This window comes from Sipha flava, unplaced genomic scaffold (genome assembly GCF_003268045.1).
Source record: "Sipha flava isolate LNK unplaced genomic scaffold, YSA_version1 295_pilon_pilon, whole genome shotgun sequence".
In the NCBI taxonomy this organism is placed as follows: Eukaryota; Metazoa; Arthropoda; class Insecta; order Hemiptera; family Aphididae; genus Sipha; species Sipha flava.
The window spans coordinates 76,764-98,582 of NW_020272966.1; the positions used below are offsets into that span (position 1 = coordinate 76,764).

At 28.4% G+C, this 21,819-nt stretch overlaps 2 protein-coding genes and 2 pseudogenes across 2 annotated transcripts; 2 read left to right on the top strand and 2 right to left on the bottom strand.

Moving 5' to 3' along the window:
* Positions 1 to 6,123: 6,123 nt before the first annotated feature.
* Positions 6,124 to 6,688, bottom strand: LOC112685884 (annotated as a pseudogene).
* A 105-nt stretch (positions 6,689 to 6,793) lies between these two features.
* LOC112685871 (E3 SUMO-protein ligase KIAA1586-like) lies at positions 6,794 to 8,870 on the bottom strand. The gene is made up of 5 exons (XM_025557896.1): positions 8,843 to 8,870; positions 8,108 to 8,220; positions 7,935 to 8,028; positions 7,066 to 7,740; positions 6,794 to 6,969 (listed from the first exon to the last, which is right to left on the bottom strand). Exons 1-5 carry the CDS (start codon positions 8,868 to 8,870, stop codon positions 6,794 to 6,796), a joined length of 1,086 nt encoding a protein of 361 aa, XP_025413681.1.
* Positions 8,871 to 9,861: 991 nt separating this feature from the next.
* LOC112685873 lies at positions 9,862 to 11,069 on the top strand. Its single transcript, XM_025557897.1, has 3 exons — positions 9,862 to 9,987; positions 10,107 to 10,236; positions 10,813 to 11,069. The coding sequence occupies exons 1-3, from the start codon at positions 9,862 to 9,864 to the stop codon at positions 11,067 to 11,069; spliced, it is 513 nt and encodes a 170-aa protein (XP_025413682.1).
* A 4,551-nt stretch (positions 11,070 to 15,620) lies between these two features.
* LOC112685874 lies at positions 15,621 to 19,330 on the top strand (annotated as a pseudogene).
* The last annotated feature ends 2,489 nt before the right edge of the window (positions 19,331 to 21,819 follow it).

The window sequence follows — 21,819 nt, forward strand, 5'->3', positions numbered from 1 at the left end:
GTACCTATCGTAATGATGTTGTTGGATCGGGATAAATTTGATTAAACAATTATTTCAAACACTTGTAAATACTTTAATAAATACAATTACAGAAACAGACATAGATACAAAAATATAAATTATAAATTCGTGCACTAACAATATCGAAGACGAAACTCAGAAGGGCTTGGTCTGATAGCTGGACACGTCTGCCGTTGGTGGTGAAACGGAGCCTTTATATACTCTGTTGATTCTGTTTTAATTGTGTTGTTTTCGACACGTGGCTGTCCTTGGTCTTGATCTTCATATCCAAGTGATGTTTCATCACGTGGTTGCCCTTGGTCTTGATTGTCTTATTCGAATGATGATGTTGTTGTGGTTGTTTGAAATTCGCGCGTGGCGCCCATTAAGATTTATGCAATAGTACGTTTTTCCTTATACGACTCAGGAATATGCGTATTATTATTTCTCAATAATATATGCATATTACAACCTCATTCGCACATATTCCATATTTTTCGCGACTTTTTCCCAGTTATATTTCTACATGTAACCATGCGATTCACATATAATATATGTACTTGTTTACCTTTTGACTAAATTGACTAAAATTAATTTCTATTTTTACGAATGAGAATATTGTGTTAATAATAATCATTTTCTTGATCTCTACTATTTATGATCTACATGGTCCCGTCCATGTCGTATGAGTCGTAAGGACCTACATTCATGTATGTCCGCAACATGCTTTAAAATATATTTTTATTTCTTGATTGAATATTTTGAAATGTTCAGACAAATTCCCTTCAAGGCAAAAACCACTGGGTTTATTGAATTCCAATGCCATCGTTTTTTATCGTTGTTTATCCAATTAATCGTAATACTTATTTCATAATCGACTCACGTATTAAACCAACTTGTGTTCTACACCGACTGCGCCATGTTATATACTTGGATGAAGTATGTTCTTATATTAAAATATTAGGAAATATTAAAACACATGATTTTAGCGTTATGAAAAAGAAGCATTTATTAACAACAACTGATAACGACTAATTTGTATATCAACTACACTGATGCCAACATCATCTTAGTGCGTTATCATTACAATTAATCTAATCATAATAATATGTTATCATTAGAAATTATGGAAGATCACAGAAAGTATCATAAAATATAACATAGGTATGACTTTTATCTAATTAAAATAAATAAAATATATAATCATAAAAAATAATTATTAAAATATAAAAATTATTACCTTAGACATAATAAATTAGTATCACAAAATAAATGGTATGACTTTAACCTCATAAGAATTAATAAAATATGCAAATTAATTATTCATGTGTAAAATTTGAGAAAACAATTGCTTTTTTTCGTAAAACAAAGATGGCATTTACATTTTAAACAATAAACGTGTGTCCTGCCTTTAAAATCTTCAACTTTACACCGTACTGCTTCAGTGCGATCATCATATTCTAGGAAATGGCCATAACTATCTTTCTTAACTTCTTCTAATGGTTTTTTTATCTACTTTTTTAACTAATTTCTTTCGTGGGTTAGTTATCGAGGGAGAGTTAGAAGGGCGACCTCTTTTTTTACTTGAAGGAGAAAATGGTACGCCAACGCCAATTAAACTCTCCTTTAGGCACTGTTTGAAATGCAACAAATCCATAACATCTTTTGGTTCAATACTTAATTCAGCTGCGTCTCTTTTATATTCGAGCCAACAGTTGACCACCGCCATATCAAATATGTCAAACATCATCCTTAATGTCCATTTTTTTGACTTAATAAAAGTACGATAATAGCTAACTAACTAGTCGTGCTTATCGACATCTCCCATATTTTTACTATATAAGTTTATAATTTCAGGACATTCTATAATCACCGAACATTTTTCCTTCCGATCAAACCTTTTTACTTTAATAGGAATTCCTAATGGAATAAAATTGGAATAAAATAAAACCAATATTGACAGCTTTATTGTTAAACCATTTAACCAACGTAATATTATGATTTGAAGACACTTCAAAACTGGTTCCACGACCCATCTTAGCAAGTTCTTTATCTTTCGGAAATGGAGGGTTACAAAATTGATTGCATCGAATTGTGCCAATCTCAAATAATTTATATTTTAAAAGACAGCTAAAAAGATTATATGACGAAAAAAAAATTATCAAAAAATAAGTTGTGACTATAAGTTTTCAAGTTTTCTACTAATTTGAACACAACCACGCCGTCTAGACCGTAGTTTTTCTGCATAAAATCGTTGATATTAGTATTTGAGCCTTGACATAATAGTGAATTATAAACTTTGTTTATAAACTAACCACTTTGTCCACATAGTAAAAAATTCTTTATACCCCACGGAGTAGGTTTTCCTTTTATGTACTCTTTTATGGACAGATTACCTTTAAATGGAATTATTTGTTCATCAATACATACATTTTTTTTCTTTTGGAAGGTCTGAACACCGTTTGATAAACGAATTATAAAGTGAACGAATTTTTACAAATTTGTCACGGTTATCATTTGAAATAGATTCATTATCAATAACATGGAAATAATTTTGAAGCTGAAAAAAACGGTTCCGGGACATATTGTCTGCAATAATGTATATTTGATATTTGTTTTCCCAATACATACGACTCCGGGGATAGTTCAATACACCAAATAACATATGTATAGCAATCATTATTTTCATTTCAGCGGAATCAGTTTTGTTGAAATTATTTAAGTTTTTTTGTTCCGAATAAAGATTAGTATATTTGGTCATATTAGCAAAGTCATTTTCACAAAAATATTTAGAAAAATAATCAATGGGATTAGGAATTGTTGTCGGATAAATTGGCTCAGTTATCGGTGTTAAATTAATTATTTGGGGAGAAAACGGTGTTTTTCCTCAAATTATATTTCGTTTTTCAATAGGAATAAATTTATCCCATTTTATTGAATTTTCATCACTATGCGATTCAGCGAGAAGTATATTTGTTATATTATTAACATTTTATTAGAAGCCGTTAAATTTAAAGGCTGTTCATTTAAAATTTCATTATTTATGAGTACTTGTTATTCAATCGGTTCAAATTGTTCGTCATCTGAAGCAAATTGATTTTCAGTATCTTCTAAATCAAAATCATAATCCGAAAAAATATTAGATAAAAGGTATTCAAATTCCTTTTCAGGAAAATTGCCTACTATTTCTTCGTCACTAGATAACGAAGAAAGATCGGAATCTCGACCAAAGTTTAAGAGATCAACTAACTCGTTAGGTCTTAAACCTCTCGCCATGGTAAATATACTTTATGTAACTACTTAAATTTTAAATAAAGATTTATAAATTGAAATAATTTCGAATAAAAACGTACAAAAAAAAATACTGTATAATTATATTCGATAAGCGTAATCATTCCATTACCACGTATGCGAGCGTTATGCTCTACTCGGTGTTTTTAATCCCAATGTACATTATAATGTGTATAGTTTACCGCGTTTTTCTGAAGAAACAAATAAAGATAGGAAACAACTGATTTATTAGATAAACACGTGGACTTGTAATTGTTAATAACATCATGTACAACTATTTTAGCGCTATCTAGGAACAATCATAGATTTTCCAAAAAAAAAACGACAAAATAATCAACGGCCTCTTATTTTTTAAGATTAATTTACAATTGCATGACTTATGAAAGTAAATTCATTCATTTAATCAATATATTTCGTAAAAGTACATAATGTGTGACCATTATTCGGTTATTTGGTTAATAAATCTGTCATCAGTTATTTCAAAACGACATAAGAAATTCATGCACATTGTAATGTGCATGGGGTCTGAAAGGGTTGAGAATTTACAAATATAACTTCAATCTTTTATTTGATGATTTACTCATCTCATTAATCATATTATTCGGATTAACTTGTATATCTCTATGAATATTTAATAAAGCTAGACTATTAAGCCTATTTTGTCCTGTTGTATTTCTTTAGTAGGTCTTAATACGTCGCACTGTTGAAAACGACCGTTCTTCAGTGGATGTGTGTTAACTGGTAAAGTAATAAATATTTGCAGCAATTTTGAAATGATTGGGTATACTTGAGGATCACACTGAAAGTACAGGTCTGTAACAGTTTTTTTTGTTTGATTAATTTCTGACTGGTGCTTAAAACTATTTTGTTATAATTTTAATTCAGCATTTCTCGAATATTAACTTATATCAACCAAATTATTTTCATATATTTTATCTTTATATATTTCTGAAAGTAATTTAAAACTTTCTCCGATATCATTGCTAATTTTAAAATCTGAATTAGGAAATAAACAAGTAAAGATGCTTAATTTATTCTCGTGTGATAAAAATCGATCATGCAGTTGATCTATAAAATTATCCAAGAAAGGGACACATATTGTAACATGGTAATAACTTTTTGGATAGTTTATGGTTACATTACTTCTATGTGCTTGACGATCTGATATTCTGGGAATATAAACATAAATTCCAATTGTATTACAATATGCTTCAACAGGCTTAAATATTTTACTAAATTCTTTAATAGCATTCACACGAATATCTTTTAATGTGTTTTGAGTAACATTGGCAAAAGAAAGAGCTTATTTTAAATCTAAACTTTCAATTTGTAGAAGTCTACTCAGTAGCACAGATATTGAAAATAATTTAACTAAAATCATGAATGATACTTGGAACTTGGATTGGTTTATTGAAGCTGAAAGTTGATTAGCTATTGATGATGTTTCAACGTCTGTCCAAGAAGACATTTCATCTAGAGAAAATATAATTGCAGGCTGTAATTCATGAAATAGCATGACAGTATCATGGCGCTCTGCCCATTTGGTGGGGCAAAATGGTTTTTTGGTTTTTTTGATTTTTCACATAACAAACAATAATTATACGCTTAAACCAAAACAGAAATATCATTGTATCAAACTTACAGTTTTTCCTACATAAAAAGATATATCATCATTATATTCATATTCTTATTCACTACTTTTCATTATTTCACCAACATCAATCGCCTAAATTAAAAGCTGATATTTGATATAAAAAGCAAAAAATAAAAAATATATAAATATCATTATGACAGTACCTAGTTAGCGATTCATAAATTGAATAAAAGCAAATATGCGTTAATATAATTGTCATAATTGACATACTGTAAGCTAGTTAAGTGTTTGTTGGTGAAAGCTCAAGCAAAGAAAAAAGCTGAAATTTGAACAAAAAAAAATTGTGAATATATGTATGGGAAAATTCAGATAGGTACTTAATACATTATAAGCAGTTAATATTTCAAATTTATATAAAAAAACTATATATATATATATATAGTTATATATATATATATAAATTTATATAAAAACTAAAAAAATACTCATCCTTTTAGTATAGGTATAGAATAGTTTATGTCTTAGTTAATAATATACAATTAGCTTATTTGATAGGTACCTAAATTAACTGGTGTAACACGATTGCGCACTTTTACCTTTTTATATATATATATAATTTTTATATATTATATGGCAAACAACAATACGATTGCGCACAAAATGATATGTGTATATATAATTATATATATTGTATAATAATTTATGTACAACCTAAAATAATGTATTATTTTATATGTATTATATAATAATTATTAATTATTACATATTAATTCACAATTTTCCTTCCTAATTATTACAAGCAATTATTAATAAGCCTCGTAAAGAACACGAAGAAAATATTATCTTTCTAGTTAATACGTGGGAAAAATATAAAAATAACGATATATATATAGTTTTACATACATATATATATATTATATTATTATTATATTATATTACATTATATATATATATACTTTTTGAATCATCAAACTCTTGATTTCGGGGGTGCACTCTAAAAATTAGGACCCACAATCAGTGATGTTCCCATCATTTTTTATGAGAGTATACTACGCTGAAGAACGCCAAAATATAGGTATTTCATTTTTTTTACGATAAAAGTGGTAGAGAGGTTTAATTAATAACCAAAAAAATTACTATTACATTTTTAATATTAATATTTAATTTTAATATTTATTTAAACAAAAATGTTTATAATATTCAATTACGGTTGTAAAAAAATATTGTTTAAAAATTAATTATTTAAATAAATTGACAAAAAATTGTTTTCTTAACTCATCTTCTTTGTCGATGGTTTTTTTTTTGTTCTTTACCACGTGGAACTGAATTTGCTGATCTGTGGTTTCGCAGCCAAATTTTTACGTATGGTCGTGGATTGAAGTCTTCAACTGGGGTCCATTGATGGAGATGAACATTAAATCTGACACATTTTCAATCGTTAAACGAGTTCTAAGATCAGTTATGGTGAAATTCATATCAGAAAATCCTCGTTCACATTCGGTAGTTGTTGTTGGAAGTATGTTTAGTGTTTTTATAAGATCAGAAGATGTATTTCGAGAACGAAAGTTTACTAAACTTTCAAATTCAGATAGACCAAATCTGCGTGACACTCTTTTAACTTCTTCTTCTCATCTATCATCATCGGTTTCTATTTTAAATACCTCTATAATAACTTACAGGGTGAAAAAAATGCAATTTAGATGTTTGCGTAATAATTATAAGATTAAATTTTTCAATATTCCTTACCTTTAGATCTTGTAATATTGTTTTATTTTTAAGGTCATTGAATAAGCGCTGACGCATTCTATCGACTATATTTTTCAAGAGTTGCAATCTGTTGATTCCTCCTGACTTTGTGATTATAATATTTATGCCTTTATGAATTCGTTTTTGTATAGCTTCTATGATTTATTTTTCTTTTTCACCAGGTTCTGTCTTCAGGCTTTCTAGAATTCTAATTGTCCTACAAATTTCTGATTGAGCGCGCATTAATGTTGTTTTTCTTGATTGAAGTACATAAGACAACATTCTGAGTTTGAAAAGGACGTCACAAAAGAGTCCAAGCTCCTCTTGGAAAGAAGATTCTAATTTTTATTTTAGTCCAGTTTCAAGAGTTTGACTCACGTGCTTATATATCCCTGGATAGTTTTCCTATATGGCTATTATCGTACAAAAACTACTGGCAGACCAACGCACGTTTAAAATACGACCAATTTTTTTCATTTCAATTCCAACCTCCAAACAAGCCCTAGAATTTTTAGGACTTTGGTGATAATAAGAGTAAAGTTTATCCATTAAACTTTGAAAACGAGAAACACCTTGCACATCTTTTATGACATGTACTGAAAGTTCAAGTCGATGACATAAACAATGCCACGTAAATAGTTGCGGTATCTTCTCACAAAGTTTAGCAGCTACTCCAGATTTCGTGCCTGTCATTACACTAGCTCCATCACTTGTAAATGCAATCCAATTCTTCAATGCAAAAGACTTAGAAATTCCAATTTTTTCTAAACTCAACCACAAGGCTTTCTCAATATTTACAGCGTCTTGTCTATCCAGCTCTATTAAATCAAGAAATACTACAATAGGAGTCTCTGAATCAAAGTTTGATGAAATATATAAAATCAGTGTGCATTTTGTGCTCAGTGTAGCCGATTCGTCAATCATTATAGTGAATTTTGAATTTGACTCTATAAGACGTGTAATTAGCCGTTGGCGCATCTCTTTTGCGATAACGTTAATTATTCGAGTGGCAGTTATTCGACTGTGCAAGGAAGATCCCATGTCTAATCCATTAATTGTCTGCAGTTTAATAAGTTCTTCAAACTGTAGAAAGGGACGATGATGCTTCGCTAAGCAATAATAAATGCAGTTTGAAAAATTCTCATATTACTGCTAACCACAGTTTCGGACATATGTTCAAACATTCTATCCAAAACCTGTTCAGAGCCTTTCTTTAAGACGTTCTCAGAAAATAAATGAGATTTACTTTCCGAATGCTGTTTAATTTTATTTCTTAAAGAAGATAGCTAATTCGTACGATTACTTCCAGCAGCCGTTATTTCAAAGTCCATCCATTCACGTGATATTCGAAGTTTACCATCAGCAATGGATTTTTGTAACTCAATACTATTTTTTACCTGTATGCAAGTACAACACCCTAATTTCCCATTTTTACAATCTATCCACGGATTTTTCTTCTGAAATTCAGTTACCTACTTGTTCATTAGTCCATAACACAGGCCAACTTTTATGTATTTCCGTAATATTTGGATCACATCGAACCACGCAATCATTATTTTCCTCGTAGTATGGTAAAACTGATGGACCCACTACAGGAATATCAACATTAGAAATAAAACTACTTTTTTTTGTCCGGGGGAAAAGAAACTATCAAGGGGGTCACGTTTCAAATTTAAACTCATTATAACAACAAACAAATCGGAGTAACGGCTGTTTACATATCACTGACGAACACACGAACGATGACTGACGTCTATGTGTAAATATTAAATATTACACTGTGTAATATATTATAATAATTCATACTGAGTAATATGGTGTTATTTTTGATTATTATCGTCGTAGACTGAAGACGTCGACAACGATTACGGGAAATACCACCGATAACGATTATTTGTCGTCGTACGAGTATTGGTCAACTCCCCATGACTATCGTTATTGTCGTCTATCGTTATTGAGCGTCGTGAAACTGATTAGTAAAAACATACTATACTTTTAAGTTTTAAAAAAAAATACGTATTTTTCCTTTTTGTATAGTTTGTTTGAGAGTCTACGTAGTATAACCATGATATTTTAGAAAAAGCTTGAGAGTATACGGCGTATACGTAGTATACCCTATGGGAACACTAATGCCCACAATTATTATGAAGACCATAGGTACAGGAAAATGTTTATATAAAATACACTAAAAATAATTTATTTTTATTTTACTCATTGCAATAAATCTATCTTGGCCCATTTGTACAATACATCTGAGTTTATTTTTTCCTTATACTGTTTTTAATTTAAAAAATAATCAATTTTAGATTCTGAGCAGCTCATTCTCAATCGTATTCAACTATATCTTTTTTGGTCTTCCTGTTTCTCTTTTCCCTTTAACGTAGTCCTAACTTACTGTTATTAAAATAAAATAAAGTAATAATTAAATAATAAATAAAAATAAAAATATTCCAAAATTATTACAAAAATTAGAGAAAATATGTGTTTTTGCAAAAATCGAAATTGATTAATCAATATTTTTGAATGTACAACTTTTATGGTAATTTAAATCAATCAAACGATTACATTCAACATAACCACACGCTCCTTATGTCCCTTTGCTCCGTCGTCTGATTTGTTAATTTAGACAATATAGGTCATTCCGATTTTAACGTGAATTTGGTCCGCAAAATGTGCAACAAACTAGCAATGATTTGCCTTTCTCGTCAACGACTTCTAAGCGAATATTATTTGAATCTAACTCTAATTTCTAATTTCACCACGTCATGAAGGTGAACAATTACATGAAAGATTAAAGCTAACAAATATTTAATTTAAATGTATTGTTGATTTAATGTAGGTATTTAAATACTCGTAAATTCAAATTTTTGACTCAAAATTATTTGGAATTTACAATTTATTCACAAGTAACCGATAAATCGGTAAGATCTCAATATAATTGTATTCCACAATCATGAACACAAACTTACGATTAATATTGCTATGGTTTTGAACTTGACGTGAAATTGGTTAATTTAAAAAATTGATTTTTCCACTTTTTGGATTTATTCCTTAAAACCACATCAAAAATTAATAAAAATGGTTCTGGCTTATATAATATAACAAGAAAATGTGTAAATATGTGTGTTCAATATTGATTCATATTGCCTTCAAAATTAGATAAATTGCTTTGACTAATTTATTTTACTTTTATGCTCCAAATTATAATGGTTAAATAATAAATTCACAAGATGTCAACATTAATGCCATGTTTTTGTCCCAAGTTAACATGTTTTTCATGCTACGTGCGAGTAATTTTTAGAGCAATCGTATTATTGCCTCAATGTGACGAGCAGTCGATTACCAATCACGTCATGGTAAAAATATACAAATATGCTATAAATATTTAAAAATATTAAAATTAAACAGTTATTAGTATAGAAGCCTTAGTATTTTATAACAAATAAACATGAATCTTTAATCTAAATTATTTCAGAATAATTACAAGAGTGCAAAACGACCGATCATTAAGACCGTTATTGATTTCTTATTAACAAATAATATGCTCGAATCAAAGTCGGAATTCATAATTGTTGAATCTGCAGATACTTGTGCATATGATTCAAGTAAAAAAAAAATTATTGTGTTTTAAATATAGTGAATGTAGTAGTAAATACAGTAAAAGTAATCAATGAACATATCAGTTGATAATTCACAGTTTAGTTTACTTATCAATTCTATATGGAAATAGGCAAATAAACAGTTGGGGGTACATAAAGCAATGACGAGAAGTCAAGGGGTACGTGAATGGAAAAATAATGAGAAATGCTGTTTTACATGGTAACATTTTTGCATAAATATTGAAATTAAATAGAAAAAATTCAAAGTAACATCGACGTTTATTTTTATAGTTATTCAATAAGGTTAATAAGGCAATTTAAGTGTTTTTCAAATTTCAATTATTACTAGACCGACATATTTTTTATAGAGACACTAAATGTTTTTAAAATAAAAATAAAATATTAAATTTAAAATTGCTGTCTCTGTTTAAATTTATACCATCTTAATCAAAAATGAAAAAAAAAATACTGTTTTTACGGTAATATAGTTAAAAAAAATATTATAAATTTAAATTAAAAAAAATATCAAAACTGATTTATGAGAGATAGAAATCATCTATATATCTATTGACACTTATATAGATGAGGCAACAATCACGACTGTGACTAACAGATGTGAGGAACGTTCGATAGAAGAAATAGACGAACGCGGTGAACATCATTCACCGCAATCAAATAACGAAAGCGAACACGGTAATAGGACTGCAGACAATGCTACGCACGACCAACGTCCCGACATCGCTAGAAGATTTCTATGTACCATTTGCAACAAAGTATGCCTTTCTGCAGGGGGGCTCAGAAGACATCGCCTTGTCCATAAAAGATCAACAGTACGCTAAAACAACGAAAATCAACACAATAGATCAACTTCGTTTAAACACAGTTGAAAAGAATTACATTTTTTTGTTATAAGATATTACAAAATTATATATAATTATTAAATTGTCATATATTATTAGATACTTGGTAATCAGTATTGTAGACAATTTAGGTAAAATATAGTTATTAATTATCTTATCTAGATAAATAAATAGGCTATAACCGAATAATCATCTAGATCAGGTGTATGATGGAGCTTCTGCCATGCGAGGGCTATGCAACGGAGTGAAAGCAATAATAAAACAATCTTATCCATTAGCATTATATATACATTATTGTAGCCACTCATTAAATGTAGCTATATCTGATGCATGTGATTTAAAATCAATTCGCAATGCTGTTGGAATTATTCAAATAGTTTGTAGTTTTTTTTAACACACCTAAAAGACAGGATGATTTGCAAAATTCTGTTGAACAAATTTCTCCATTTTCAAAAATAAAAAATTGAAAGCTACATGCCCAACAAGATGGGTCGAACGGCATGAAGCGATTTTTGGAACTTTTTGATGAATGATAATCGACTCTTTATAAACTACTTCACTGTGATTTGATAGAGAAATATCTTCAAAAGCATGAAGTATACTTTTCTCAGAAGAAACTATAATTTCCATACACATTCTTGCAAAAGTATTTTTCTTAAGTAAGCCACTAAATTGTCAACTTAAAAAGAAGATATGGATTTGTCCATATCAATGGAACTTGCAGATAATATTTTGAGTGCAGTATGTTTATTGCGTATTAATGCTGCAGAAGAATTCAAATTAATTTAGTGATGTTGAAAAAAAATGTGAGTAATTGGGAATTATAATTTCAACACCTCGAATAGCTATAAACCGATCAAATCGTTTTAGTATTTTAACAAAATCACCTGAAATCTAGTTTAGGATTTTGATTTTTATATCATTCTTGGATAATTTCTGTAAACAACTAAATGACAGATTTTTGAATCCTAAGCCATTATTAAAACAATTTACTTGTTATATAAATGCAAATGAAAAAAATGAGACCAAATTCAAAGAACTTCTAAAGACATATTCTTCAGATATTGAAGCTGATGGTTGATTGAAATTAATTAGTGAGTTTACAATATGGTATCAATAGATGAAAAAAAAAATCCTAAAAATGCTATTGAAACTTTCATTGACTGTAATGAAGAAATATTTCCTACTGTTTATTGAATTTTACAAATATTGATTACTTTATCAATAACAACTGCAAGTAGTGAAAGATCTTTTTCTTCGATGCGACGCTTGAAAACATATCTGAGGAACACAACTGGTGAAAATCGCTAAAATAGCTTAACACTTATGAATATTCATCAAGATTTAATCGTAACCACAGACAAAATAATAGATACACTAGCTTTAAAAAGTCGACGCATTAAGTTAATTTTAAAATATTTTTATTAATTTTTTTATTAATAATAATATATAATAGTGATTGACAATTCAAAGTTACTTGAGGGCCATTTTTTAAAAAACTAAAATCTAGCGAGCCACAGCGTAGAAAACAAAAAAAAGTCATTTAAAATAAGAATTTTAATTAGCATTTTTATATACGGAAATTATTACATTTAAATTTTCATTTTTTCATTAATTCGTTGACAAGATAGAGCTCCTCAAAGTTGTGTGGTTTTAGGAGGTATTTGTATTTAATTGTGTTATACTTAGTTAATAACTCAGGCCGCAGTAATACTTATCACTTATAAAAAACTAGCAATTATAAGTAATAAACTTATGTAGTATTAGGCAATTTAGATTCATGTCAAATGAAATATTAAATAAACTAAAATAAACGGGTATTCATGTCTCAATAGGAAGTAGGTTATCATAACATACTAGTATACAAAAAGATAAATGTAAAAAAACTTGTTTATACTATGTTCAAATTAGCGTGTAAGCAATATATGTGTAATTAGGTTAAACTAAATGTATATAAGAGAGAAGATAAAAACAATAGTCTTCGAGAGTGGTCGTGCGATTCAACCACGATAGGAGATTTACAATTTTTCTTAAGTTTTACCTTATTTTTACTGGTGTGTTTGAGTCTATATGTACAATCCAATCGGCATATACGACACTTGATACCGTTTGACCCCTAGATATATATATATATATATATATATATAATACTAAATGTGATACAAATAAAACTAAGATAATAATATTACATTATAAACATTACCTGCTTCTTTTATTCAAATGCACACAAGTAAAATTTGTAAAATTAACAGCTTGACGTAACACCAATAACTACACTGGTGAATAAAATATACAAATGAGTTAACTTTGTATGGTGGTTAGTGTTGATAACCACCAAAATAAATGAAAAAAAAAACATATTCCACTCGTTCTAAAATTATTTAGAATAGTCAAATGGTTTCTGACATAATACTCGATTATATTAACGATAAACAAATACCAAGAATACAGTCAATCGATAGGGAATCAACATCATTAAAATGTCCCAATCTAATTTTTGATTTTGTCAAATAAATTAATTATATAAAATTTTATATAATTATGAAATATCTCATAACATCTAGTAGAAATATACTTAACTATTTCAGGTGGTTATTCCTACTAACCATCAAATGAAAAAAAGAGAAAAATAATTGTATAGGTGGTTAGCAACGCTAACCACTATGCAATTAGTAATTTTCTTAGGTGGTCAATATGATAACCACCATGCCGCAAAGAGTTAACTCTTTGAAGATTGTTGAAATATCAGATTTCGTCAACATTTCATTTGTTAAAGCTAATATAATTTTTTCACAACTTTCCGCTATATTTTTTTTTTATGACAAAGATAATCTTAAGAACATTTTTTTATCCAAATTCTTATGTATTTTTAACTATAAAAATGTACGACTAATATTTTATGAGTTAAAATCGGATTTTTGTAATATTTCTAGGTAATTATAAGTTGAATCTCAATGTACCTTTTTGATGTAAATCGAGTCCCGAGTAATTTTGAGTATACTAAATTACGTCCCGTACATTTTTTGAACATGTGTAAATTGCATCCCGGGTATTTTAATATTAAAATTTATATTACCAATTTACAACCAATATTTTCCTCCCCATTAAAAATATTGCTGTTTGTATAAACACTTTTTTATTTAAAATTAATAAACTATAATAATAAAAAAACAATTTTTATACGTCATATTATATTAATTATTAATTATACAATTAACGTATACATGACAGAAATACAGGCCGCAACTTACGTATGTTCCTGAAAAATACCGAGTTGCAACTTATGTATATTGTTATGGGCAGTGTTGTACTCAATACTCCGGCCCAGGAGAGAGCGACCGTCAGAACGCGTCCGTCGCTGCGCATCGGTTCCCCTTCCCATACACCGCACCATAACGGACCATATTTTCCTAAATCATCACCATCTTTACGATTGAACGACGGCACGAAACATCAAATTAATTTTAAATTATCATTTATTGTTACATTTATCTACTTAAGTATTTAATAATTAATTAATTTAATAAACCTTAAAATGTATAGACAATAAAAATTACAGTTACATCCGTGACTATGGTATGATCACATGAACGATAACCGTTTACGTACATTTATAAATTTTAGCGACATGCGCCCAAAAAAAGCAATTCAATTACGCACGATTAGTATGTTTGTATTTCATTAATTTTGATGTAATTGCTTCTTAAAACTAATTTATTGATATATTTTTTTTATTAAATTAATTAATAAATATTATGCGTACAAAAAATTTGCCTCATGCTGGACTCGATTTTGGCCAATTTTAAATAAATGTTGTACATATTTAAAGGATCCTACATTTTTTAATCTTTTTTTTTTTTATATCAAAAACAATTTTATTGTACCGCATAAATTCATCAAATATATTATTGCCACAAAATAGTGAATTGTTTTATTTTACATTAATATTTTACAGTAGGTGACAAATTATTGCTGATGAATGAACAAAGTAGCAAACGATTAGTCATTTTACATGTCAACATTTGTATTGGTGGGGTTTTTACATTTTTGTTTGTACACAAACGAGTTGAAAGTTTGCAAGTAAAAAAATTTTGTAATGTGCGCAAACCAGTATCATCAAACTATATATATTCATATTTATATTAAATTCTTACGACACTACTATATCCATTATTTACAATATTATTAATTTCAGATCGTAACTTTATAATTTGAAAACCAATTAGACATTTTAAATCAAAATATCACACAAGTTAAAGCCAAAACTTCATTTTCTAAACAATTATAATAAATAGTAATTTAATATAATTATTAAATAATATTTTATTTTGTATTGGCTGCATTTAAAAAATAATAATCATACAGCATAAAAGGCATGAATAAATAATGTGTTTATTTAATCGTAGATTTATTTAGTAATTGAAATTTGAATTGCTTAAGATTTCATTAAAACTATTTAAAACCTCATAATTTTCTCTGCGTTTGTAAAGTTTTTAATTTTACAAAGAATAAATAGAATTCATTACTACGATGGTTCAAAAAGGTGTACTATTCCAAATAATCGCAGCTTTTGCCGGTAAGTATACGACAACATTAGTACAAGTTAAATGTGAACATGTATGTCTTATAATGTTCGTGTATTGATGTATATAACTAGCTTTAAGAAAAAATTAATCAATTTTACATTAAACCATATCGTATTATACCGCTCTTGTTGTTATAATTCATACCTAAGATAAACAATTTTCTAAATACTTATACTTGAGCCAACGTGGTATTAACTCAAATAAATAAAAAGTAAAAAACGACTTAGTGCATTCCGAACATAATAATCCGATAAGTTCTGTAAAGCAAACTAAACGCATGCGAAAAACTTTAAACATTTGTTACTTGGGTTTTAGCTACTCTTGGAGCAATGACCATGGGCACAATTCTTGGCTGGTCATCTCCGAGCCTGACTATATTGCCCGACGCAGTTTCGTTTCCAGTCACTTTAGACGATGCAGCGTATTACGGTTCTGTTTTTGGAATCGGAGCGTTTTTCGGCTCTATACCGGCTGGAAAGATATCAACTTTTATCGGTCGCTGCAACAGCATGATAATCTACGAGCTGTTTATCATTATGGGTTGGATCATTCTCACCATACCAAATGCTATGTGGATGCTGATCGGTGGTAGATTACTTCAGGGTGTCGGTGTTGGTGGATTATGTGCCATCATACCATCATACATTGGCGAGATTACAGAACCAAAGATCAGAGGTAAGTGTAATCTAAGTATTGGTGGATACACATAAAAGTAATAATGACGATGCATCTTGTAATCATACACTGAATTCGGAAGTCACACTTCTCGATCGAAGCACATGCGCAGTGGCGCATTTAGGGAGGGTTGAGGGTGCGAATGCTCCCTGCGGTTAAATTTTAACAGTTTTAGGTGCGGCGGTTTTATTGAGACAATTATTATTTATTTATTTTTTTATCACACAATGAATAACATTGATCAACAAGTGTTGTATACCATTTTTTTCATTAATCAATGATTTTCTAATAACGGATTATCCTATCGAATCTTTTTGAGTTGAATGTGATTTGAATACGACTGCTACCGCATAAAACGATTATTACTATACAAGTTCAAGGTATATATTTAAATAATCTGTGGTGTCAGGTGTAATGTATACTCATTTTTTGTGTTTTTTTTATAGTACCTAATCTATTCGCATAGACAATTAAAAAAAAAAAAAAAAAAATGGAACAAAACTGTTAAATAAAATTTACTTGTATCATAATTTGGTATGATTTTTTACTTGAACAAAACACTTTGAAATTATATACTATTAAACCATAGGATATAGATTTTTATACGTTATTCAAAACAAGCGAGGGGCATATTTTTCATTAATTAAGAGAGGAAAGGGAAGGTCTGAGATTCTAAAGAGTAACGAAGTGTTGTGTGTATTGGGGGGGGGGGGGAATACAATAATTTCGTTCCAAGGCGAATATATTCTAATATACCAATGTACACACATATGGTTTTTACAGGCACATTATCAGCGTCATTTCAAATTTTTATTTGCATCGGTATTTTATACTCCTTTGCCCTTGGCTCGGTCACAAAATATGTCGTGTTCAACGTGCTGTGCGGTATATGGGCCTTATTTCATGTATTGGGAGCAATCATGATCCCTGAATCTCCGTATATTCTGTTGAGTAAAAATAAGGACGAACAGGCCAAGGTTTCATTGAAGAAATTCCGAGACGGAAACGATGATGCTATCTCCAAGGAATTGTCTAGTATAAAGGTTGTACAAAGATATATCATATATGTACATTCAAGATAGTGATGTTTTTCCATATGACTGATACGTTTTTTTTGGGTTGTGTTTTATAGAATGAAATTGAGACGCAGAGGAATCAAAAGAATTCATTCATGCAAGTTCTGGCGGACAGAGTTAATCGCAAATCTATTTTCATTGGTGTTGGTTGTATGTTCTTCCAACAGACAAGTGGAATCAACGTGATAGTTTTCTACATGAGTTATATTTTCAAAATAACTGAAAGTTCGATAAGCCCTCAAACTGCATCCATAAGTGTTGGAGTGGTTCAAGTTAGTATCGATTTTATTCTTCTTATATCGTCCTTTCTAAAGCGAGCAAGCAATCATGTTATTGTAAATGTTTTACACGCCACGAATTTTAAATCGCGCGTTAATCCATTTTTTTTTTTTTTTTAACATATATCGGTTTGTGATAATTTCTATAACACGCAACGCATTTCGCCATTCGATTCCACGTTTTAAACATTTTTGAAAAACGTGTGACGTGTGATGAGCAACAAAGTGAATCGCTTATCAAACTTTTTAGGGTCATTCATCAAATGTGAAAATAAGTTCATAAATATTCCTTTTTCATCTTTTTCCACGAACCCAATATCTACGACTGTTATTGGTTTAATTTAAAATATATATAGTGCCTCAGCTATTTCATTTATTCGACCTCTTCATCCCAATTACTGTAAGATGAACGTGTGAAATATGAACAATCCATTGTTATATAAAAAATAATCACTGCTTAGGTAGACGTCAACTTACAATGCAATAACAATACGTTATTGAATATAAAATTACTTAATGGAAATATATATATATATATATATATATATATATATATATAATATAGAGTGTGTTATTCTCTGCGCGTTGTATATAATGGGCACATTTTTATATCACACGTAATACCACGGCAAGGCATATCAAGGAGTATTAACATGTTGCGTGTGCATAGTGTCTCTAACTTAACTAAAATGTTTAAGTTACTACCTAAATTTTTAAGATTAAAATGTAAATTTTAGTTGTAAATGGTAAGGGCATACAGTATTTCAAATTATGTATATTTATGTAATTTTAAACTATTAACTTTTTTTTAATATTGTAATCCACTTAATTGTATAAAACAAGTTTCTATCAAAAAACACATTTAATGCAAACCATACACTCCTACTCAATTATTAAAGTTTACTGTTGATTAATATAAATGTTTATAATAATTTATGAAATATAGAGCTAATATGTAGGTAAGCAATATCAGTAAAATCACATAAAATTAAATTTATTAATAGACTTTACAAATTTATTTATTTTTCATTATGTTGCAGGTGATTATAACATGCATTGCAATGGCAGTAATTGATAAACTCGGTCGACGAATATTATTGCTAGTTTCAGCGATTCTAATGAGCATAAGCTGTGCTGGTTTAGCAATTTACTTCATAATGATACAACATGATATGTCGCCTAAAGCTTTTGCATGGTTACCCTTAACATTTGTTGTTCTATATATTTTGGCTTTTGCTATAGGATTTGGCCCTGTCCCGTGGGTAGTAATGGGAGAGATTTTCTCCAACGAAGTATGTTTAGTTTTTATTAAAATATTTTATTGATAATTTTAGTATAAAATATTATGATTTTAATTTTTTAATCGATTTTTGTTTAGGTGAAACCCTATGGCACAAGCTTAGCAACTGCTACGAACTGGGGTTTGGTATTTTTTAGTAACGTACTACTCGAATGAAATTACAAAACTGATCGGATTTAATGGTCTTTTCATAATGTTCAGTATATTTTGCATATTAGCCGCTGTGTTTGTATGGATTTTCGTTCCAGAAACAAAAAACAAAACGTTTGCTGAGATACAGTTGGAGTTAGGTGGAAATTTGCCTTCAACATCAACTGGTCCTTAAAGCGACAAAATAAAATAATTGCAAAATAACCATTATATGAATTATTAAATAAAAAAACAAATTAAGTATAAACATATAACCACCAAATGATGAGTTTTTTTTTAAATGTTTCGATTTTCTAGTTACAGAAATTTGAGAGTTATTAGATGTAATGGAATTTTTTTCTTAAAGAAAACTTTGCAAGTCCATCAGACTTGATATTAAAATAATTGTTAGCATGAATTATTACTGTATTTACATAGCTTATTGTACTACGTTATAAATTAATATTATATTTTGTTTATATATTCATATTAAGGTATACACAAATCAAATTATGTTATTACATTTATAGTGGTTTTTATTTTAAATATAAAATACTGTAAATTAAATTTTATCTTGACATTTGTTATTTAAATTAGTCCCATACAATGTGTATAGATACAATTTGATAATATGGTTGTGAGTTCAATAATAAAATAATGTTGATTTAATTTAATATATTTATTCATTGATTCAATAAATATACTTTTAATTTAAAAAATTGGGATAATTTATTTAAAAAATGTATCTTGCAATAATAGTATTAAGATTTATTCAATTAACCGTCTCGTAATATTTCTATACAAATTTATAAAATAAAGTTATAAAACTAATAATAATTTTTTTTAATTTAATAAATCATTTTTTTGATTTGAGTTTAATAAAATAAAATTTTTAATATTAACAATTGCCTTTATTGGCCGTATTTCAATAACACAATTATCAAATCAACCTATAATGATGATGATTTTTAGTTCAGTGTGTGTGATTAAGGATGAGTACTTTCAATGAAAATTTGGTTAAGTCGTCCTGCATAGTTAATATATAATTATTTGCAGATAACGTTGTTAATAATGGTCCTACAATATCTAAAAATATTTTTTTTAAAGGATTTTTCAAAGTCGATGTTATTGCATTTTTATTTTCCCATTTGTTATTTTATTCTTTTGGTAGGAATTGCAATTCTTAATACATTTTTTGAACATATTGTGTCATATTTGGCCAATTATATTGTTGTTTTATTTTTTTTAAATGTTTTATTAAATTTTAGGTGTCCCGCTAGTTTAGAATTATGGAATTGATCTAAAATAATTTATTTATCCTCATCACTACATTATGCAGTGGCTTAGAATATAATATATATTAGTAGTCTACATATAATTATTTCAATGTTTGTATTACGAAAAACCGTATCATTACTCTAACTGTGTCCCACTTTAAATTATCGAGTTGACCTAGTTTACTCATCGCTATTTTATTTTATATGCGGAAATCTTTCAAGTTCATGAAATCTACGTACTTGTTCTCGTAGATTGTTAATTTTTTGTCTTTATTTTTATTAATTATAAATATTATAAGCCGATTGTCATTTTGATAATGTTGTATGCGTAGGCGTGCATAGACTTCAACTTCCGGTCGAGCCTGAATACAATTAACGCCCCAATACTTAGACAGTAACCCTAATTTTTTTTTCTAACACTTCAACATAGTAGATTCTGTTGTAAATTTAAAACAATGTAGTATTTATATATATACATAGAAACTACTCTCTGGTAACATTAAATTATTTCCGTATTTCTGTTTTAACTCGTAATCAATTCCCGATTTAAAATCATAATGCTTTGCAATTTCCGAAACTACCTATATAAAAAGGTATTCTTAAGGTGTTTCAATTAGTTTACTTATTGTTTCTTTAAAATGTTTATTTGAAAATAATTTTTTTATTGTACTACCCATATTATATTTATATTACTTATATTTTTTCGCTAAGACTACAATGTAATAACTAGTATGATATTTAAAAACAATATTATTAAATAGCTGTCCTAATTATATTAAATATTAATTTTATACATTTTTTTTTTTTTTTTTATATATTATTTATTGTAAAAAAACCCATAGTATTTTTTAAATGAGAACGCACCGCGTCGCACATGGACACCAAGATAAAACTTGGAACAATTAAATACTCCAACACTTGCAATTAATTAGTATTAAATTTGTTATATAACATGCACGGACTCGACCAGATTTTTGTCAGCCGCCCATGGTGAATTCTTATTTGAAAAATGTATATATGTCCTATTGTTATTTGTTTTTGGAATATAACTATATAAAAAATCTTAAGTATGTTGTTATTTTAATTATTAACTAAATAACCAATAAATCTATTACACAAGTGAAAATAAAAAAAAAAAATAATATTTTTTTTACATAAACGAAATTATATTTGGATACTATATTTAACAACGTTCTTTTAAATTTTATAAGTAAAAGAAGCATGTACTAGCCAAAAAAAATAACAATTATAATAGGTAAAATTTAAATGAACATAATATTGTAATTTTATAGTAAAAATTACTATACATGACAGCAGGTACTGTCGCGTGCGTAATCTCGATTGTTATTATTATTATTATTTCGATTACGGCGTATCATCGGTGATATGCCTCTACCGTAAATTAACA

Coding starts and splice junctions, on each gene's coding strand:
- LOC112685873 (XM_025557897.1), top strand. CDS start 9,862: ATGTCAACATTAATGCCATGTTTTTGTCCCAAGTTAACATGTTTTTCA. Junction 9,988..10,106: donor CGATTACCAATCACGTCATG/GTAAAAATATAC, acceptor AAATTATTTCAG/AATAATTACAAGAGTGCAAA. Junction 10,237..10,812: donor TACTTGTGCATATGATTCAA/GTAAAAAAAAAA, acceptor ACACTTATATAG/ATGAGGCAACAATCACGACT.
- LOC112685871 (XM_025557896.1), bottom strand. CDS start 8,870: ATGGGCCAAGATAGATTTATTGCAATGA. Junction 7,741..7,934: donor TGAAATAACGGCTGCTGGAA/GTAATCGTACGA, acceptor ATTATTGCTTAG/CGAAGCATCATCGTCCCTTT. Junction 6,970..7,065: donor AAACGTGCGTTGGTCTGCCA/GTAGTTTTTGTA, acceptor AATAAAAATTAG/AATCTTCTTTCCAAGAGGAG.